An 18,402-nucleotide genomic window follows, 5' to 3' on the forward strand; every position below is an offset into this window, starting at 1 on the left:
GCAGATGTGCACGACTCCCGTCGTGCGGTGCGTATACCCTTGCAAAGTCGGAAACCTGGTCCCAGGGTCTGCTTTCCGCGCACTGGTGCCGCCCACGCCGCGCGTTCCCGCTTCGCAGTATATAGCCTCAGATGGGCCTTCGCGGAGTTCGTGAGGGCCGGAAATTCAGTGGCGGTTGCGCAGCGTTTTCTGGCCGCGCCATTGTGGCAGTAGCCAACCTTTGTCCGCGGTGGATGAGAGAGTGTTATCGCCAAATTGCCGCGTTTCTCCCTCGTCGCGTCTGACCCCGCGACTGATGCCGCAGTCACGAACGTATGGCCTCGCATCGAGTCCCGCTCTGAACGTCTGCCGTCGTCGGCCACCACGGAACACTCCTGCGAGATGCGTTCAGCAGTTGATGTCTCTTGATTCGGGTTGCCGCCGCGCGTCCGTGCAGGCGCATCTGTCGACCTCCGTGGCGCCGATCGTTGTCGTAATGACGCGCCTCTGCTCCCCGACCGTTCAGCGGGACCATTTCAAATCTCACTTATCGAACTTGCGAAATTTTACTGGGGGGTGAGCGAAATTGCAACCAACGAGTGGACGTAATGTCTGCACGCACACACAGGGCGCGTATTAGGCAGGATGCGCGATTTAGTAAATGGTCCGACGAAGATGCAATATGTATAGCCGCACTTGGCTGGTGGCCGTCGTCCGGCTCTGCTCTCCGACCGTTTCTCGGGACCATTTCAAATCTTACTTGTCGAACTTGCGAATTTTTTTAGCGCGATCATGGGCTGATTCCGTGGTTTTAGCTTTTCTTACGAACTACCATCGTAATCTATATTTTTCCGGCTTGACGAAAAAAGTAGAACACGAGCTGACAGTCGTGTTTGGTGTGAAAGGTACGGTTTAACGTTTACTGCGTCAAGTCCTGCATTTTGTTGCCCTTCTGTGTGTGATCGTTTGGTTAGCAGTATATATTACTGTCTTCATTTGAAATCTCTCATCGATCGAATGTGGAGCAGTATTTGATCCAAGCTGCACTTTGTGCACAATTGTTCGGCTCTGCATTATATGACCGGGCCTGAATGCGGGATGCATTTTTTGAATGAAAATGTCTAATCCGCAATCGATCGAGACTTGGTAAAATCCGAGGAAGTGGAATTGTGAAAAAATGTTTGTACGTCTGGCAACTTCCCGAGTCTTTTGCCGCGAGGAACGTAAGCGTCACTCTTTGCGTGTAAATGATGCCTGTATCGTGCGTTAAATTGGGCTATCACCATGCGGAGCAAATGTTCTACTGTTTGAGTGTGCGGATGCGTGTTTGAAAGGAGTCGCAAAACAGTGTCAAAGTTGAGGGGCTGCTCGGTGAACTGCGGAGAACGCGGCTCAGTAGCCAGCATGACAATTCACACGCGTGGCGCCATCAGTCTTTCCATTCGAGAAGAGAGAGACACGAGCTGACTTTTCATGTATACCTTCGCGTCGCTTTAATGTCGCTCGCGTGCGCCCCTCTAATCGGTCGCGTGTCGCCTCGTCGTCTTCCTTGCATTGGTTACGAGCCGCCTCGATCGTCGCATGCTAAAATGCGTACGGGGCCACGCGAGCACGGTGACGCACACGTATGCTGGCGACGCCGAATAACTGTGTCGCGGCGCCGACCCCGAAGACGCGCGGGTCTCGGCAGCGGGGCCAAACCGACGCAGCTGTCCCAAAATAGCGCCCTTAAGGAGCCGCTGTGTTCCTCTTTGGCGGCGAACAATGGGCAGCGCGTGACGCTGTGGGCCGGCTTGTGTCGAATTCTTTCGCGGCCCGCTTCGCGAGTCACGACGCTGTCCAGCGGCGTGCGTCCGAGTCGCGGCGCCCTGCTCGCGAAGGCCACGGCTCCGCGTGCCCCTTGTGACCATAGCGTGGATCTCGCATGCTTCATGAATGCAAGAGGTTTTTTTTTTCGTTCACTTAAAAAACAGCGCCAATAACGAGGGACAAGAGAAAGAAGGAGACAGACAGCGGCACTGGTAACGTGCTCGCCCAAGCAACCACGTTAGCTTCTTTCTTTCATTGACGCGCGCACCCACAGGTCTCCCTTGCTGCGACGGCCGTAGATTCGCTGCGCGGCAGGTGCAGACGCCTATACATGTGCTTTACTTTCGAAAGCTTAATGTTATTCGAACCCCGGTCGATACTTCGTCATTCTGGTGTTGGATCTAGTTTCGCGTTTTTGCCAGTATATCGGGAAGACGCCTGAAAAGCGTCCCTCGCCCATCCGGAAGAATGCGTTCGCATCGCCGGTGCGTTGCCGTCATGCTGGCTGACCGTCGTGATGCTCGCAAGGGAAGCGCGCTCGGGTCCAGTGCGTGTAAGTGGCCGCTCGTTATTCTTGTCGCCTTTGTGCTGGCACAACTCCGGAGTCTCGCCTGAGCTTCCTCTCGTGATGTTCCCATCTCGCACAGAATGGAGACCGAAGCGCATACGGGGAAGCGGCAGCAGCCTCGTTCGCACACGACGCGCTTCAGTAAGGTGCAGTGGCCAGTGCTTCTTTACTCCGGCTGATATCAAACACGGCGATCACGTGGGAAAAGCGACACGCTGTACTCACGCACGTTTTGCACAGTGGGACGTGTTCCCGTAACGCCTGTGTATACGCTGGGACTGGAGTCGTGGACCCGATTCACGACATACTTCAAACGTCTGCAGACTATTGGATTCCTCCTCTTTTCGTAGTAGTATCTACCACCAACACTGTACTACTCATTTGCAGACATTTGTATAACTTTTTTTTTCCTTGCGTTAACGACGCTCGAACTAAAATTTTGTTTCGTGTGTATCGGTTCTAGCGGTGCGCGTTCTCTGCGCAAGCACCCGTTCTTTTCTTTGTTTCACCCTATCCTAGTTAATTAGCACTATTGTAGTGTACTGTTACGCCATCCCTATTTGTTGTGTTTAGTACCATCTGCATATATCGACGCCGCGTGTTATCAATGTTTAACTTGTTTTTCAAACTTTCGACCCCACCATCTAGCACGGAGTCGGACATTGTCTCATGTCACACAAAATGACGGGCCTGCTTACTATTATTTATCTGCGACAGGTGAACCGCAAGATCACAACATCGCTTCCCAGCCGCAGAAACCACGTAAGTACATTCTGATGAGGGCAAAGTGCGTACCTTGTGTACGTATTCTGAAACTTTCCACTATCGTCCGCCGCGGTTCCATGCGCTAGCCGCACAGCCGCAACGCACGTGCCGGCACGCCTGCCGCACATAAGCGGAGTGCCTCGATACCAGCTCCTTGATACCCGCGGCACCCTGAAGCTGGATTTTGTGCCGCTGGATTTCGTGCCGACCGGTTGTGACCCTGCGATCTCCGACGACAGAGCAAGCTCTGGCCGACTGGACTCGCCCGCGCCATCTCCTGGCGACGATCTCCGACGACAGAGCAAGCTCTGGCCGACTGGGCTCGCCCTACGCCATCTCTTGACGCCGACAAGAGCTCTCGCCAGTGGTGCCCCGTCCTCGGACTCCTGCGACCGTGCCCATCTTTCCCATCTTCTCCTTACTTCCGTCGCTGTCCCTGCGCCTCGCTCTCTCCTTCCTCTCTCTATGTATACCTTTTAATGCCTCCTTACCCCCATTCCTCGTGAGCTACAGTTGAGGTGTCGCACTCTGATGCAGACAGTTACAAGGGTATACTTGTCTCTCCTTTTCCCTTTTCTCTCCTTTTCCCTTTGAGAATCGCATAAGCGGAGAGTGAAAGAGCGTCGCCAATTGGCTTGTCCCCCGCTGGCAGGGGTGCCGGCACGTGCGTTGCGGCTGTCACGAATGTCACGGGTTCGATTCCGGTCGCGCATTTTGATGTAGGTGAACTGGAAGAGTCCCTGGTGTGATGTTGTTCGAAATTTCCGGGGCCCTCGATCCACCACGGCGTGCCTCGTCATAGCGTGGTTTTGGCACGGCATCGCTGACAGCCTGTAGGTCACGGCGGCGAGTTTTAAACTTTGCGTCGCGGTTAGTGTGTGAACTATATTACTTATTTTAATCTGTGACGCTTCGCCCACTGTATATCAGAGTGAAAGAGGGCGTCGCGGTTAGCTCGGGTGCCGACCCGAAAGTTCGATGTCAGCCGCGGCTGTCGCATTTCGATGAAGGCGAAACTCTGGATGTCATCCGAGGTCCCCTTCACATAATCAGAAACCCGAAATTTTATATGGGCAGCGTGCCAGTTACGGGAAGGCCTTTTGACATTTGCTCTTACAAAATCCGTTTACATTTCAGCGCACCGTGGCACTTGTTAAGCTCGGGAGCAACTTACGCGCTGTTGACCAAGGCACAGTACTATCGGTTTAAACCCCGGGGACCAAAAAAAAAAACTAAAGGAAAAAAATACTGTGCGCCTAATCTTGTTGAAACAAAGAAGGAAAATGCTGAACACTATAGATGTACTCGTATGTTATAGCATACGGCCCCGCCTCGCGCATTTAATACGCGCGTTGTACGACGTCGAGTACTGTAGCACGCCCTTGGTGGCAGTCCGTTCCGCGCGCATTCAGCAGCGGCTGTGGGAAAAGTGTGCGCTCTGCGGGCGGCCGCGTGTTTTGTGCGCGTGCTCGACCAGGGAGCGATCGGGCGAGCCCAAGGACGCTGGCTCGATCCTTCCGCTGGGTGGGGCGCCCCACTTACCCTGCCGTCCTCGGCCGATCCGGAATCTCCGGTCGAAGCTTTCGGTCTCTTTTTCTCGCCACTCTTTCTCCGGGCGCGGGCCGCTCGCGAATACCTGCTCCCGCAGTCGCCTACAAAGCTGCCTCACTTATGTGCATTCATGAATTGCATGACGTGCGTAAGTTGAATAGAACACTTTTGGGACGCCTGTAATACGTTTGCAAAAAAGTAGTAATAATAATAAAGAAAAACATTTCCGTGGCTGCTTGGCTCAGGCAACCCCAGGATTCTCTCGCAGACGCAGTCATTGAAAAATATTGTCTGAAAGCGTACATCTTTCTTTCCCAATTGCCCGTTTCGCGCATCAGGTGCGACGTCGGTAAAGCCATGCTCGAAGTTCGGTCTGCAAAAATGTGTAACCTCGCGCGTTTCGTGGTCAGCTCGTGGTTGTATGTGAGGCTTGTGCGAGCCGAACACGAGCCTGCTGCGCGTGACGCTGCAAATAAGACGCCAGAAACCGGAAATGACGAAGCGCGAAACACGTTATCTCAACGCATCTCGAAGGAATTAATTGATAGTCGCGCATATAACGGACTTTGCTTGCAGGGCACAAAACATCGCCACATGCTCATCCTAAGAAAAAAAAAGGAATCTTATTTTGGGCACCTCGAACGGTGACGGTGCGAGCGCATTTACTGCAAGAAGTCTCGCTAGCCTCTACTTGTATCTGATATGTGACACAGAGTGCCAGTTGTAGGTTCGTAGCTGCGCCCCCCCCTCCTCCCTGTTGTGTCAATGTACGGGGCCAACTTTGCGCCCCCCTTATAGGTGATTAAGGAAGCGGCTGCCCCCCCCCCCCCCCCCTCCCGACCTCCGTGCGGACGCTTATGGTTCACATGTTGACAGCCCCTTATGTCTCTGCAGGCTGAACCTTTGCGTTTTCGTGTCACGAACAGTAAGAAATAAACAGATTACCTGCCTAAAAAGTGGTCCATCTAGCCAAACCGCACACAACAATCCTTTAATTGTTGGCCGAAGCGAAAATTCAACCAGCGCCGCTTCGCGGACACTGATGAAGTGGCATAGCTAGTGGCCTGCCCTAATGACAGCTAAACTTTTAGAATAGTGCAATATAGGAAACAAAACAATAAAATATTTATTTAATCCTAACAGTTTCGGCTGGCGGACCAGCCTTCTTCGGAGGATCTAAGCGAAATGATACAAGTTCCCGTAGCAGAGGGCCACCCTTTGACGACCCTCCAAAAAGAAAAAAAAATAAATATAAAAACCAACTGACCGCCAACAGTATCTGCATTTCCACAGCAGTCACCCCCATCACTGCAAAACAGGTGTTCCTTACTCTCAAGCCCGCAGATAAAAGAATTTGCTCTGAAATCACGCAATTTGACACCCACGCACAGGAATTGAGAGCAGCCTTCTTGCATCAAAAGTACCACAAAAAAATGAATGACAATGCAATTGAGCGCGCTCGCTCTTTGAACCGAGAATCAACGATGGGAGAAAAAGGCTGAAATACAGATATAACTTCAGGGGCAAATTTAATCCTCACATACTCCGCCGCCGCCCCTCGGGTGAATTCTGTACTAAGCCGCCACTTCAACAACAGAGTAGTCGCCTCTTTGCCGTTTTTCAGACTCCGCCCAAGGTGGTTTACCGAAGAAATAAAAACCTGAGAGACTTACTGGTCAGGGCGAAAACACATAAATCCGACCACCATCAGGGCTGTAGACCGTGCGGGAAACCTCGCTGCAGGGTGTGCACACACATGGTGACCACAGATACGGCCGAAGCCTCCTGTTCAGACTATGTGTACAAAATTAAAGACGACCTTAACTGTGACTCAGCCAATGTGGTATCAGGATTCGCTGTGAGGTCTGCAAACAGGAATATATTGGACACATGGAAACCGCGTTCCCTTTGCGTTTCAACAACCACAGGGCACGCGTAAAGAACCTCCCCAATTTGCCGTTCTCCAAGCATATCAACCTCCCTGGCACTCTTTCGAACGTGTAAAGGTCATACTCTTACAATCCGGCTTCCAGAACACACGGGAGCGCGAACAGTGGGAGTCATACTTCATAAAGAAATTCAGATCACTTACCCACGGAATCAACGAGAGCTCTGGGCGACTGACGTGCCTCCGCGAAGTTTCGTGAAACACAGAAAGTGAATTACTCAATTTATTTATACATACGTGAAGTCGCACACATTAGATTATCAATCTAGCGAGTGAAAATAAACGAATTCGATGCTATGTGCACCAACCGGCGTGTGTTAGTATTATTAGACTTTATTTTCATTTCTAAGTACCTTTTATTATTTTATCTTTTATTATTTTTTGTTTATGGTTTTGTTTGTTCATCCTTTAAAGAATACCCATTCATTTATTTTCAGTATTACTGGTTGTGCACTTTTCTGCAAGAGAGGGCAGATGGGGGGACGGGGGATAGGGCACATTAGCCTTCCATCATGGCCAATATTTTCCTAAAGCTGGAGCGGGTGGGTCGTATGCTTCTTGGGTGTGTGTGTGGGGGGGGGGGGGGGGGGGGGCAGCCGCCGAACCACGTGAACTTTAACTCGATCCATGTGTGGGATGCGACTAAAGGGCAATATGTTTCACCTTTTCCCCTTTTCCTTGGTTGCCTCCGCTGGCGGCGGGTCTTATATATCCCCTGTAAAAATGCAAGGATTACCCGCCCGCTTCCGGCGGCGTCAGTTCTTTCTACTTCCTCTCCTTCTTCTTGTTTGTTGCTACCTCGGTCGCCCGTTTTTTTCGTTTTTTTTCCCTCTTTTTTCTCATTTTTTTCTTCTTTTTTTTTCGTTTTGGAGGGTCTTCATTCAAACTGTGAGGGTGGACCTCTGCTACGGGAACTTGTATCATTTCGCTTAGATCCTCAGAAGAAGGCTGGTCCACCAGCCGAAACTGTTAGTATTAAATAAATATTTTATTGTTTTGTTTCCTATATTGCACTATTCTCGAAGTTTATAACTTTTATTACGGTAGCCGGAAGAAACTCTGATCATCTGTTATATATATATATATATATATATATATATATATATATATATATATATATATATATATATATATATATATATATATATATATATATTAGTTCTTTTTTTTTGCATCTTGTCCATACCACTCTTACGCACACATTTGCAAACAAAGAAGCATTCACTTTAAAAAATGCACGTCAATATGGTAGCATCATCAAGAATGCTTCTGGGAAGGCAATCTTCACTCGACTGAACGTCAGTCGGCGTATTCTCCAGCTGTTCTCTAATTACACATATACTGGCCATTGCTGTACGTGAAGTTTTTTCATTTAGTGAACAAGAAAGCATCACCATTATGAAAGTGCATATGTCACAGAAACAGGACGAGACAACTTTCTGTGCAAACGAAAACAACGTTCTTCTTTTTTGTTCTTTTTTGTGTGTTTATATATCCGGGACATGACAGCGACAGAAATCACCTAATTGTGTCCATAAAATTGCTATGCAATCAAAGTGTGCACTACATGTTTGAAGCTAGTGTTCTCTTTCCTGCCCGCAACAATATTTTTCAGAATTTTAAGTGGAACACCAGTGATTAGTGGGGTTCTGTGGCACATACTAGTCAAATAAACCACATTATCATTGTTATGCCAGCATAGGGCACAAAAGACTTGACTAACAACAGCTTCGGGGGAGAAAAAAAAACACCTTAGTTATTCTGTCACGCACCAAACACTCGAGTTACCTTCACTGCAGTACACTAATATTTTGCAGAAAAGCGTACTATAAAATTGAGTAGGGACTACCAGCAGTTACGAGGCACACCGTATTTTATCCCTAATTACTCATGCATGCACGTGCTTTATAATAACAAGCTCCATTGTGATTGCCCACATTTACAAACAAAAGTGGTAATCGTGCAGAGCTGAGTTTCTGCAGCCCTGCGAAACTGTAAACATTGCACGACAAGTTTGTATGTTGTCCTAAGTCACCCTTATGAGAAATTCTAGTTATTAAAACAAATTCTAGATTTGATTTCCTCGAGTTTTAATTATCGAGATTTTACCTAGACTCAGTAGATTCGTAAACAATCCCGTCTGTAATTTGTAGAGGTCTGTGGTGTTTTCCCCATCAATTTGGATTTACGGAGGACGTCATATTTCTGTTATGTGCTCTGCTGGTGAATGAGAATGCCTTTTAGGGCCATTAAGTAGGGTTTGTAGGTGAGATTGACACTTTGCTCAGTCGTGAGATCATGAGTTGTACATTCTCTCATTTCCTTCAAGGCCAGCATGTGCCAGGCACGCGATTTATTGCTGGTGTATATTTGTTAATTAATTTAATTATGTCCCATCAGTTTAGTGTGATATAATCTGGTGTAGCAGGAACGGAATAGTTTGTTGTTTTATGTTATTAATTTATCATTAGGTTTCTACCCACACAACTATTTCTGTTTCATCACTTCAATTATTTTTGTGGACAAGTATCCATTCGTGTGTGGTGGCATGCTTCTTTGAAATCTGGGATTAATTGTTCATTATCTCTACGTTCTTGGCCATGTCCAAGGCTATGGTAAAGGTTATTGAGAATGTGTATGGAGGGGTGCTCATGAAATTTTTTCCTATCCTACCTAACTGCTATTGCAACATATTTATCCCAATTATAATGTGGTAGCATCAACATACATTGCATTTGTCTTTGTTTTCAGCTGCTTCTTAAGCCACTTTTCTCGTTTCTTTCTCCTTGCGTGTTGTTTTCTAGTCATATATTATAGTAAAGAGGCTACCAAAATTATGCGACAGCTAATCTCCAGCGCTTCTACCAATTTCTCATCTAGGCTTTGAGGGTGTGATTGGATACCCACTCTTTTTGTGAAGATGCAGAAGCCATGAATGCACTTGTGTACCAGTACTGTTACACAAGGAGTGTTTTATATCATTCTTCTCTCGGCATACTCCTCTTCTGACTTCCTCCTAAACGCTGCTGTCATATGTGTCACATATAGTATGTGACTGCTGGGAAGTGCATCTGTTCTGCAAAAACTGCAACTTTACACGTGTTATTGTACCAGTCTTCATAACTCTCTGTGCCAAGTACACAAGTGGCACTATGTTTAAATCCTAGTCTGTTTCTTTGCATGATATTTTCCTTACAATTTCTTTTGAAGAGGCAATTGAAGTGAACTTTCAAATTAAAATTCACCCCCTCCCTCTTTATTTTCTTTTCATGACCAGTGGAGACATCGCGAACAAACCTGGTGGAATCCACTAAGACGCAACAGCCAAGGAGGCGGCTCATTATGGCTGACATCGCTCTGCATCTTTCATCAAGCTTTGACGTACGTAGGAAAGAAATGTACATTTAAAGGATCGTTTTCTTTTTTAAACACAATAATAATGAAATATAACAGACAATTGTGCCAAAGGAAGCATTGGGGATGTTATTGGAAGTAATTAATGTGAATGTGCAGAAAAAAAAAGGCGGACAAAAAGATAAGGTGGTGTGGGCAACCTGACGTAGTGTGTTCTTAACTGACTTGGAAGTCAAACTGACAGTTTAAAGTGTTAGAATTGTGCGGTTGAATGTAATGAAATTAGTCAAACTTTTTAAACATTCTCGTTTATGTTGTTTAATAGTTACTCTTAAAAACAATGGCCCTACTTGGAGCATACTTTTGTGGTTGTTTTTTTGTCCTAGAACAATACTTTTTGTACTGACTTTTTTCTTGCATATACACTCAAACCTCGATATATCAAATTTGGATATAGCAAAATATTGGTTATAATGAAGTAAGTGAAAATGGTCTTGCAATAGATTTAGTGTTAAAAAACCATTATAGCGAATTTTCAGATATAACAAACTTATTTTCATGTAAGATGCAAGTTTGTTATAATGAGGTTTGAGTGTATTACAACATACCTGGCATTTGATAGAAAATGGCGAGTGCACACATTTTGAGCAATAAATTGCAAATAAGCCAAATGATGATTAATATTGCGGGACAGAGATGCTTTTAGTACACCCTCTTTTTTAGGAGTGTGACATTGCTTTGCCCCCCTCAAATATAGAATAAAGCTGCATGCTCTGTTGGCATGTCCATAGTGACCTTTTGTTTTCTAGCTGGGATGATCAACATTTGAAATAGTCAATGCATTATTTGTAATGGTCGAAGCACTAACTTATATGGAGTTTTACAGAAGGAGATCCCAAGTACATATTGAAATAGTACATATCAAACATTGCATAATACTTTGAATGAGACACTATTGCCATAATTGTTCTCAGGCTCTTCTGTGGTGGTCTGGAGGCTAAGGTACTCGGCTGCTGACTGGCAGGTCGCGGGATCAAATCTCGGCTGCGGGAGTTGCATTTTCGATAGAGGCGGAAAAGCTGTGGGCCCGTGTGCTCAGATTTGTGTGCATAGTTAAAAGTCCCAGGTGGTCAAAATTTCTGGAGCCCTCCACTACAGTGTCTCTCATAATCGCATGGTGGTTTTTGGACATTAAACCCCATACATCAATGAAATCAATGATTGCTCTCAGAAAAAGGAGCTAGTAAGCAATATAAAATAAAGAATACAAAAAAAAGTTGGAATGACTACTGAGTTGTGATATTATTTCTAGAAGAGTGGACAAGTAAAAACGTTTTCTGTAATTGAATCATCGAAATTTTCTCTAGAGAACGAAAATAATGATTGATTGATTTGTGGGGTTTAACGTCCCAAAACCACCATATGATTAGAACGAAAATAAGTATATGAGATTTTATAGAAAGGGGTATTAACATACGAAAAAAAATAAAACTCTCAGGTAAACTGCTTTATTCCTGTAATTAAGGAGAACCCTCTGTACAGTGATATACTGCATTCATGGTTTGTCTCTTTCTGTTGGAATTAGATAGATTTTACTGTTTCATTCATATATGAAAGCTAATTGCTTGCATCGAGGTTATTGTAAACAAGAATGAAAATGTTTGTGGGTTACTGAAACGAGGCATAAAGCTTGGTTTTGCACTGGTAACTAATTCTAGTAATGAGTATTTCTATATGTATACATTAACATGCGTATAGCCTTGAAATGCACTTTGGTGTTATGTAGGAAAAGTGGTTTGAAAAAAGCACTAATGGGTCACTTGGAGTAGCTCCTAATATTTGTCTTTGAATCCATGAAAAATAAGTACTAATTGAATTTGCATCTATTTAGCACCTATCTTTATTAACACAGTCCTTAATTTTATGTCAGTCGTAACCATTTGGAGTGATGGCACAAGTACTTTACCCATTGCAGGAGGATGACACGGACGATGCCCCCATTGCTCCTGCACCAGAGCAGCCTCACTCGTTGCCTGTGCAGCTTCGTCAAGCACCTCCAAGGCCCACAAAACTTCAGTGGCAGCACAAGCATGGAAGGGGTATGTCTGGTCATAGTGTAAAGTAGGGGATACAGAAAGCCGAGCATACTGTCTTCTTGTGGATATTTCGCTAGCTTTTAATAATGCTGAATGGAAGACATTGACAAAGACTAAGTGCAAAACATTTTCACCTTTCATACATTACTTGTGAGACAGGTCTTTTTAGAAGTTGCACCTTTGAGTTATATCTTACTGCTGTATTGCTCTTCAAGGCTGTTGTAGATCTGTGATACTATTCAACTGTAACAGCTGTGCATTAGCTATACCAAGTAATACAGGCCCATTAAATAATATAGGCACAACAGTATTTACCAGTCCGTATAAATAGTATAGGCACAACAGAAACTGTGCCAGTCATTCAACAGGAATTCAACTAGATATTTATTTATCTCTTTATAAATGGACAACAGCAGGCTTATGAGCCACAGGGCTGCATAGGCCATTGCCTTCAGGCATTTGGAACACCTATGCACAAGCGCTCAGCTTGCAGGGGCGCCAAGAGCTGAATGGCAAACACAGTAGTTTCGACTATTGGTGCACACTCCCGCAATGGCAGAGAGGCAAAGAAAAGGGCTTCTATTCCCGGGTGAAAAAAATATCATTTTTATTTGGATAATTGAGCAGGAAATTTTTCCAGCTGGAAAAAAATTTCGTTTGATACTCCAGCATTGGCACTTATAGCCCATCTCGAAATGGATGAGCCTCTTGATTGAATATGGCTGAATACCAGCCTTTGACTGACTCCTGTTTCTGTGAGTTTCTGTGAATATTCATTCACTCAGGGCTGAGTTTTCGAATCAGAACTGTTTCCAGCCAGAAAAAGTTCTGGTTCAACAATCCAGCTGTAAATGTCGTAGTGGGCGATGGCTGGAGGAAAATTCCTGCGCAGCTATGCTGCATACTTTCTCAATGCCCAGTTCATGAGAGTTAAGGCAAACCTGTTTGCATGGGTCTACGATGGTTGTGGCTAGGTAGAGTACACCACACATCAGCTACCAGCACTTCACTTATGCATTCAGAGCTAGATTTAGAGCAAGGTACAGTATGTTTCACGCTTAAAATCTATGAGCATGTGGCATTGCACTCCTGCTGTCTTAGCATGACTCAGCTTATTAAGCTAGGTCTTAGCATGCAATGGCATAATTACTTAAGTCTACCACTTAGATGATGAGCTAAGCAGCTGTGCACATGTATATAGGTTAAGAACAGAAGATAAAGTGGAAGAAAAGAGTGCATGTCGGCCGAGCAACGCTTTGGAAGGTAGAATAGTTTACTGGTGGCACCACATGACATAACGAAAGGTTTTACCAGTTGCACTGTAAAAAAAAAATCAATGCAATCAATTGACAAGAAAAATACTATTGAGTTGTCTTATTGGAATGCACAAGGACGGGCTGTGTGGCTTTCTATTATTAAAAGGATGAAATATTCAAGAACACAAGTTGTCACTGGAGCCTACATTTCAACAAGCGGATTTGTCATCTGTAACACTGCAGTCTTGAAGAAGTTGATGAAGTGAGAAAGACAGCCTTAGTTACAGTTTTGAAGACAAGTCTGCTTGCCGAAATTTCGGCTCCAGTGGCACCCCGTGTGTACGACTTCATCTTTTCAAGCTTTAATCTGCTTCAGAGCTTCTTCCTTTTTTAGCATTGAGGCACTGTTGCATGTCGTGGCATTTGTCACTTCTGCCGACTTAAATTGCAACATTTTATAAACAATATAGAGTTGTGGCATGCACACTGATTATGCAATAGTTGTGGTCAGACTGTTATTTTGTGACATATATTTTTATTGTTCCAGTATTCTGTTCATTTGTTGGTGTCGAAAAAAAAAAAGCTGAAGAGATTATTGCACAACATCCAACTGCACGACACCTTATTTTTGCCATATTGTGAAAAAACCAATGTGCCAGAAACAATTTTTTCCATGAGATTTGCACTGAATCGCTATCATAATTTACCCCTTCGTAAGTGTTCACAATAATTATTCAAGTGTCTAAATGTAAAGGCAACTTGCTTCTCCAATGTACTTCAGCATATGAAATTAGCTGTTCCATGGTGCTCTCGGATGCAATATTACCTGTGCCGAAGTGCTCCAAAATGGAAATGTTACTGCTTCAGAAATTTCTTCAAATCAGAAGTCCTCATTAGCATTACTGTATATGTCTCAAGCAGATTACCATTCTTTGATTATGAGAGTATATAACTTACAAGAAAAAGACTTTCATAATTCCAGCAGCGGAACAGAAAAGTCTGGATGCGTTCACTTGAGTTTATAGTTCTTTTAAACACTAGTAAAGTGAATGCTATGGCATTACTTGAGTTTCTTTTTTTGTTTTTTGCTCATTGTAATATTGACAAACTGATGAAACATTTGCCCATTACTGTCGTTCATTTAGGGTGTGTTAGAATTATTGATGTTACCCAAGGCAATGTAAACAGCCGACATATATTTTTGCAATGATACTTTTCATAAGACTTATTGAGAACATCTACGCATTTTTTGACTAAAGTAATTGAGAAGTTTAGTGTTACGTGTAAGCAGCTGAGGTCACCCAGCGCTGTTGTTTGCAATGAACATTTCATTATTATATATGTGTCAAGATTGTCAGGATAATGAATGACGATGTGAACGTCATTGCTTTTTCAGGAGATATTTCTGATGTTCCAACTACATCATTACTGAAGCACAAGTTAGAGCGTCGGCATAGCATCACCGTGTGTGAATCACCATCGAGGACACCATATCGCACAGCTCAGGATATGCTCAATCACCCTGACAAAGTGGCACTTGATGCACGACAAGAGTCTGGAAAAGAAAACTGGACCACGGTATGGAACATCTTTTTCTAAATTTCGTGCTTAGTAAGTTTCTATTTGACGGGACTAAAGATTGTCTTTACTATACATTAATTATTCAATACTATATATCATGAAATTTATGCTATCTGTTCATTCATTGATGTTTTGTGGCTATGATTGGAAAGGTGCACTTTATTTCGTACTCAGCGTGCGACATTGTGAAACATTGGCAAGAAGTCAATCATTAGGTTACCTGAGTGTGTGGCTCAGTGTGTATCAAGAGTACATGCATTTGATATCATGCCAGGACAACTATTGTTTTTTTTATTTTGAAAATATGCTGTGATCTTTTTAGGCATCTTTTGAGTGTCGTAACTAATGCGTGAGACTACACAGAACATTCTGAAGCAGGAAGATGAGGTTTCCAGTCTGTGCATTGCTTTCATGAGCATGTTCATAATGTAACGGCTGCGAGCCCACTGAATAGAAAAAGCGGTGAAATGACATCTTAGAAACTGTATAACTTTTTATACAATTTTTTTGTTTATTACTAAACCTACACAAACAGCTTCACATAATTGCTAAAAAAATACTGATTTAGTTGTAGACACAGCCCTGCAAAAAGTATTTCCAATGTCCACAGCATTGCATGTGATGTATGAAACTGAGTATAGGAAAGCACTTGGTACCTGTTAGTGCAGTTTAGTTTTTAGTTTCATGCTGCCATCATTTTTTACACCTAAAATGTGTGTGTGGCTGGTATTGGGTTATCGAGTTATTTAATAACGTTGTTAAATTGTACATAGTGGGCCAAGAAACCTGTCTAGGAGTGTATGATTTAACAGATTTATTTTAACCCAACATTGTTTTTTTTTAGTGCTTGTTATAGTGATATTGCATATGTGTGAAAGTTCTGGTGTCATTCTTTGTATATTGGTTAAATTTGTTTTCCTATCTTTTGTTTTCATAGACCCAGTGGGAGAATTCAATGGAGTGTTTGTCCCTAACTCTGGAGGAAGTTGTTCACATACGTAATGTTCTAACGAAGGCAGAACTGGAGTCTCTGCTTGCCAATAGACCCCTTTACGACGATGTTGAGAAGAAAAGAGTAAGCATATTTCGCTCAGAATACTGTCTTCATTCATGTGAATAAGTTGCAAAAAATAATTGCTGATTATGTTTTTGTAGGTCTGCTTCACCTGCAAAAAAACCAAGTTCTCATTCTTCAGGCCATGGGGAGTTGTATGCAAGCTGTGTGAGAGAAAGATCTGTGACAAATGCTCTACTAAGGTACCAGTCTTTGGATATGCATTCTGAAGCTCGAACATTGGGTTGTTATACCAGAAATATGGATTTGCTTCGCTCGTGTAATAGTACTTGACTTATTGGTGCATAATAATTTGGCATGCATGTCGACTTAGGCACAAGTCATAGGCTCATGCCGAGTTTACTTGGAACATTGACACAGAACAGCTAGAGATAGTTTCACAAACAATACAGTTTAACCCCTTTATGAGAGGCATGCTCCAGGCAGTAATTATTGTCTTCTATATGAGATGTCTCTTATAAGCATGGTACCATTTACGCATTTTCTTATCGACCTGTATTTTATTGTAGGCATACTGACGTCTTTTATACCCATTTGTCTCCTGTATCAATGTCTCTTATAGAGGGGTTTGACTAATATAAAAGGGCCACTATGCTGATACTGGTGGTCTCGGTGCTGTTATGTTTCCCCTTAGTAATCCTGTCCCGTCATCAGCCATGCTGAAAAGTGACGGACAATTACAGGTATTCTGTACTGATGTTAGTGAAAAGGTGGTAATTTGTTGCATTTAAAATATACCCCCAACCAGGTCTTATTTGAGCAAGCGCAGGTAATCCTGAAGCAAATATTACAGGTATTCTGTACTGATGTTAGTGAAAAGGTGATAATTTGTTGCATTTAAAGTATACCCTAACCGTGAAGGCATTATTTTCACTTTAGCTTAACCAGATTGCGCTCCATGTCGGGTATCAGTGATGCACAGCGGGTTTCAAAATAGCATTTCTTAGAAACATCAACTTTTTTGTCCTTGTGGCACGTAAACAAATGAAATTTTCTGCAGTTTATTTTTACACAATATAGGTGACAGTGCCATTCAGCAGTCTGCAATGTAGTTGTAACCAATTATTTTGCATTATCTATATTTTAAATTGTAGTCAGTAGCTGTTTAAATGAATTCGAGTATTTTTAATCATTTATATATTATTGGTGAAAATAATCAAGATATTTGCACATATAAGAAATTGAGTAGTTGCAGCACTGTCATATGTTAATATGTTAATTCCAAATCACCAACTAGTGGCAGCATCTGTTGTATCACATGAAAATAATCAAATTTTTCCCGTAATTATTTTTTTTCATACACGAAAAATAAATGTTCTTTGTGTTTTTTTGTATATGCAAGAGCAAAACAAAGAAGCTTGAAATAAATTGACCTGGAATTTCCTTTTTGGGTCTTAGAAGGCCAAAATTGATGCCTAATGGTACAAATTTCAGAAAGCTCATCAAGAATAGGAATGTACTACATGTTGTATATACTGATGTAGTGCTACAATATATCGAAACTCTCATGTTTGAATCGGCCTTCAAGCAGCTGATTATGCTGCTTTACATTTGGGCTAGTGTGAATTCAGAAGCGGACATGGAACAGCCTGCTGTAAAACTTGCAGCCTCCCAACATGCAGGCAGGCCTGGCTCCAATATGGCAAATCTTCATTGCCAGCCTTTGGCATAGCTACCTTAATTCTTTTTATTTGAGCAGTTTTACCAAAGCCAAATCATGTAGGCAGAAGTAGCATCTGTAATGTTGAAAATTGCTTTGGTTTCTCTAAATGATCAAGAAAGTGCTGTCCCTGTGGTCTGTGGCATTGCAGGATCTAATGACGAAGGCCTCTGCATGATGCATTACTTCACTTTATTGCCCCCCTCCCCTCAGACACCGACACTATCCTACTGACCAAGAGCACTGTGAGAGGACAGTTAGATATAAAAGGCGCATTTGTAAAGCTATTGAGGGTGTCATGGAAATCTTTGTGCTTTCATGAATAATGTCATCCTAGGCTTAGTGCAATATGTTCTGTTCTTTAGGGATAAGCTGGGTGGGGGAGTCACACTTTTCACTGTTTTGAAATGTCATTTCTGGCCACAGGATTGTTGTCTATAAAGTGCATGTCGAGAATAAGTTTCTCAGACTGGCTATTCATTTCTATAGATGGACCTGTCTTTGTCAAAGCTGCCTCATCATCCTTGGCATGTTAGTTTTGAAAGGGTCGGGTGTCTATGACCAATGAGGTGTTGACAATCATAAAACAGTTTTACATTCGATGCTCATTGTATCCAGCTCATGACAAGCTCATGCATGCTCATGACACTTAGCTCATTACACTTGATAGTAATATGCACAAAGCTGTGTCAAGTCTTGACTACTGCAAGATGCATTATGCTGTAATTTGCAAGCAGCACTCAGATATAGATGTTTTTCA

The 18,402-nt window shown here is 43.4% G+C and overlaps 1 protein-coding gene and 1 long non-coding RNA gene across 4 annotated transcripts in view; one reads left to right on the forward strand and one right to left on the reverse strand.

Moving 5' to 3' along the window:
* spir (spire type actin nucleation factor) overlaps positions 1-18,402 on the forward strand; it is a 200,808-nt gene that overhangs the window by 174,677 nt on the left and 7,729 nt on the right. For all 3 annotated transcript variants that reach the window (XM_075877714.1, XM_075877713.1, XM_037427752.2), the window contains 5 exons: positions 9,898-10,001; positions 11,950-12,073; positions 14,723-14,904; positions 15,845-15,982; positions 16,063-16,164. In XM_075877714.1, coding sequence (XP_075733829.1) covers positions 9,898-10,001; positions 11,950-12,073; positions 14,723-14,904; positions 15,845-15,982; positions 16,063-16,164 — 650 coding nt within the window. The remainder of the gene's footprint in view (positions 1-9,897; positions 10,002-11,949; positions 12,074-14,722; positions 14,905-15,844; positions 15,983-16,062; positions 16,165-18,402) is intronic.
* The window catches only part of LOC142775754 (uncharacterized), a 117,263-nt gene that overhangs the window by 46,149 nt on the left and 52,712 nt on the right, over positions 1-18,402 (reverse strand). The window contains exon 2 of the long non-coding RNA XR_012886977.1: positions 11,941-12,079. This is a non-coding gene — a long non-coding RNA (uncharacterized LOC142775754). The remainder of the gene's footprint in view (positions 1-11,940; positions 12,080-18,402) is intronic.

This window comes from Rhipicephalus microplus, chromosome X (assembly GCF_043290135.1).
Source record: "Rhipicephalus microplus isolate Deutch F79 chromosome X, USDA_Rmic, whole genome shotgun sequence".
In the NCBI taxonomy this organism is placed as follows: domain Eukaryota; kingdom Metazoa; phylum Arthropoda; class Arachnida; order Ixodida; family Ixodidae; genus Rhipicephalus; species Rhipicephalus microplus.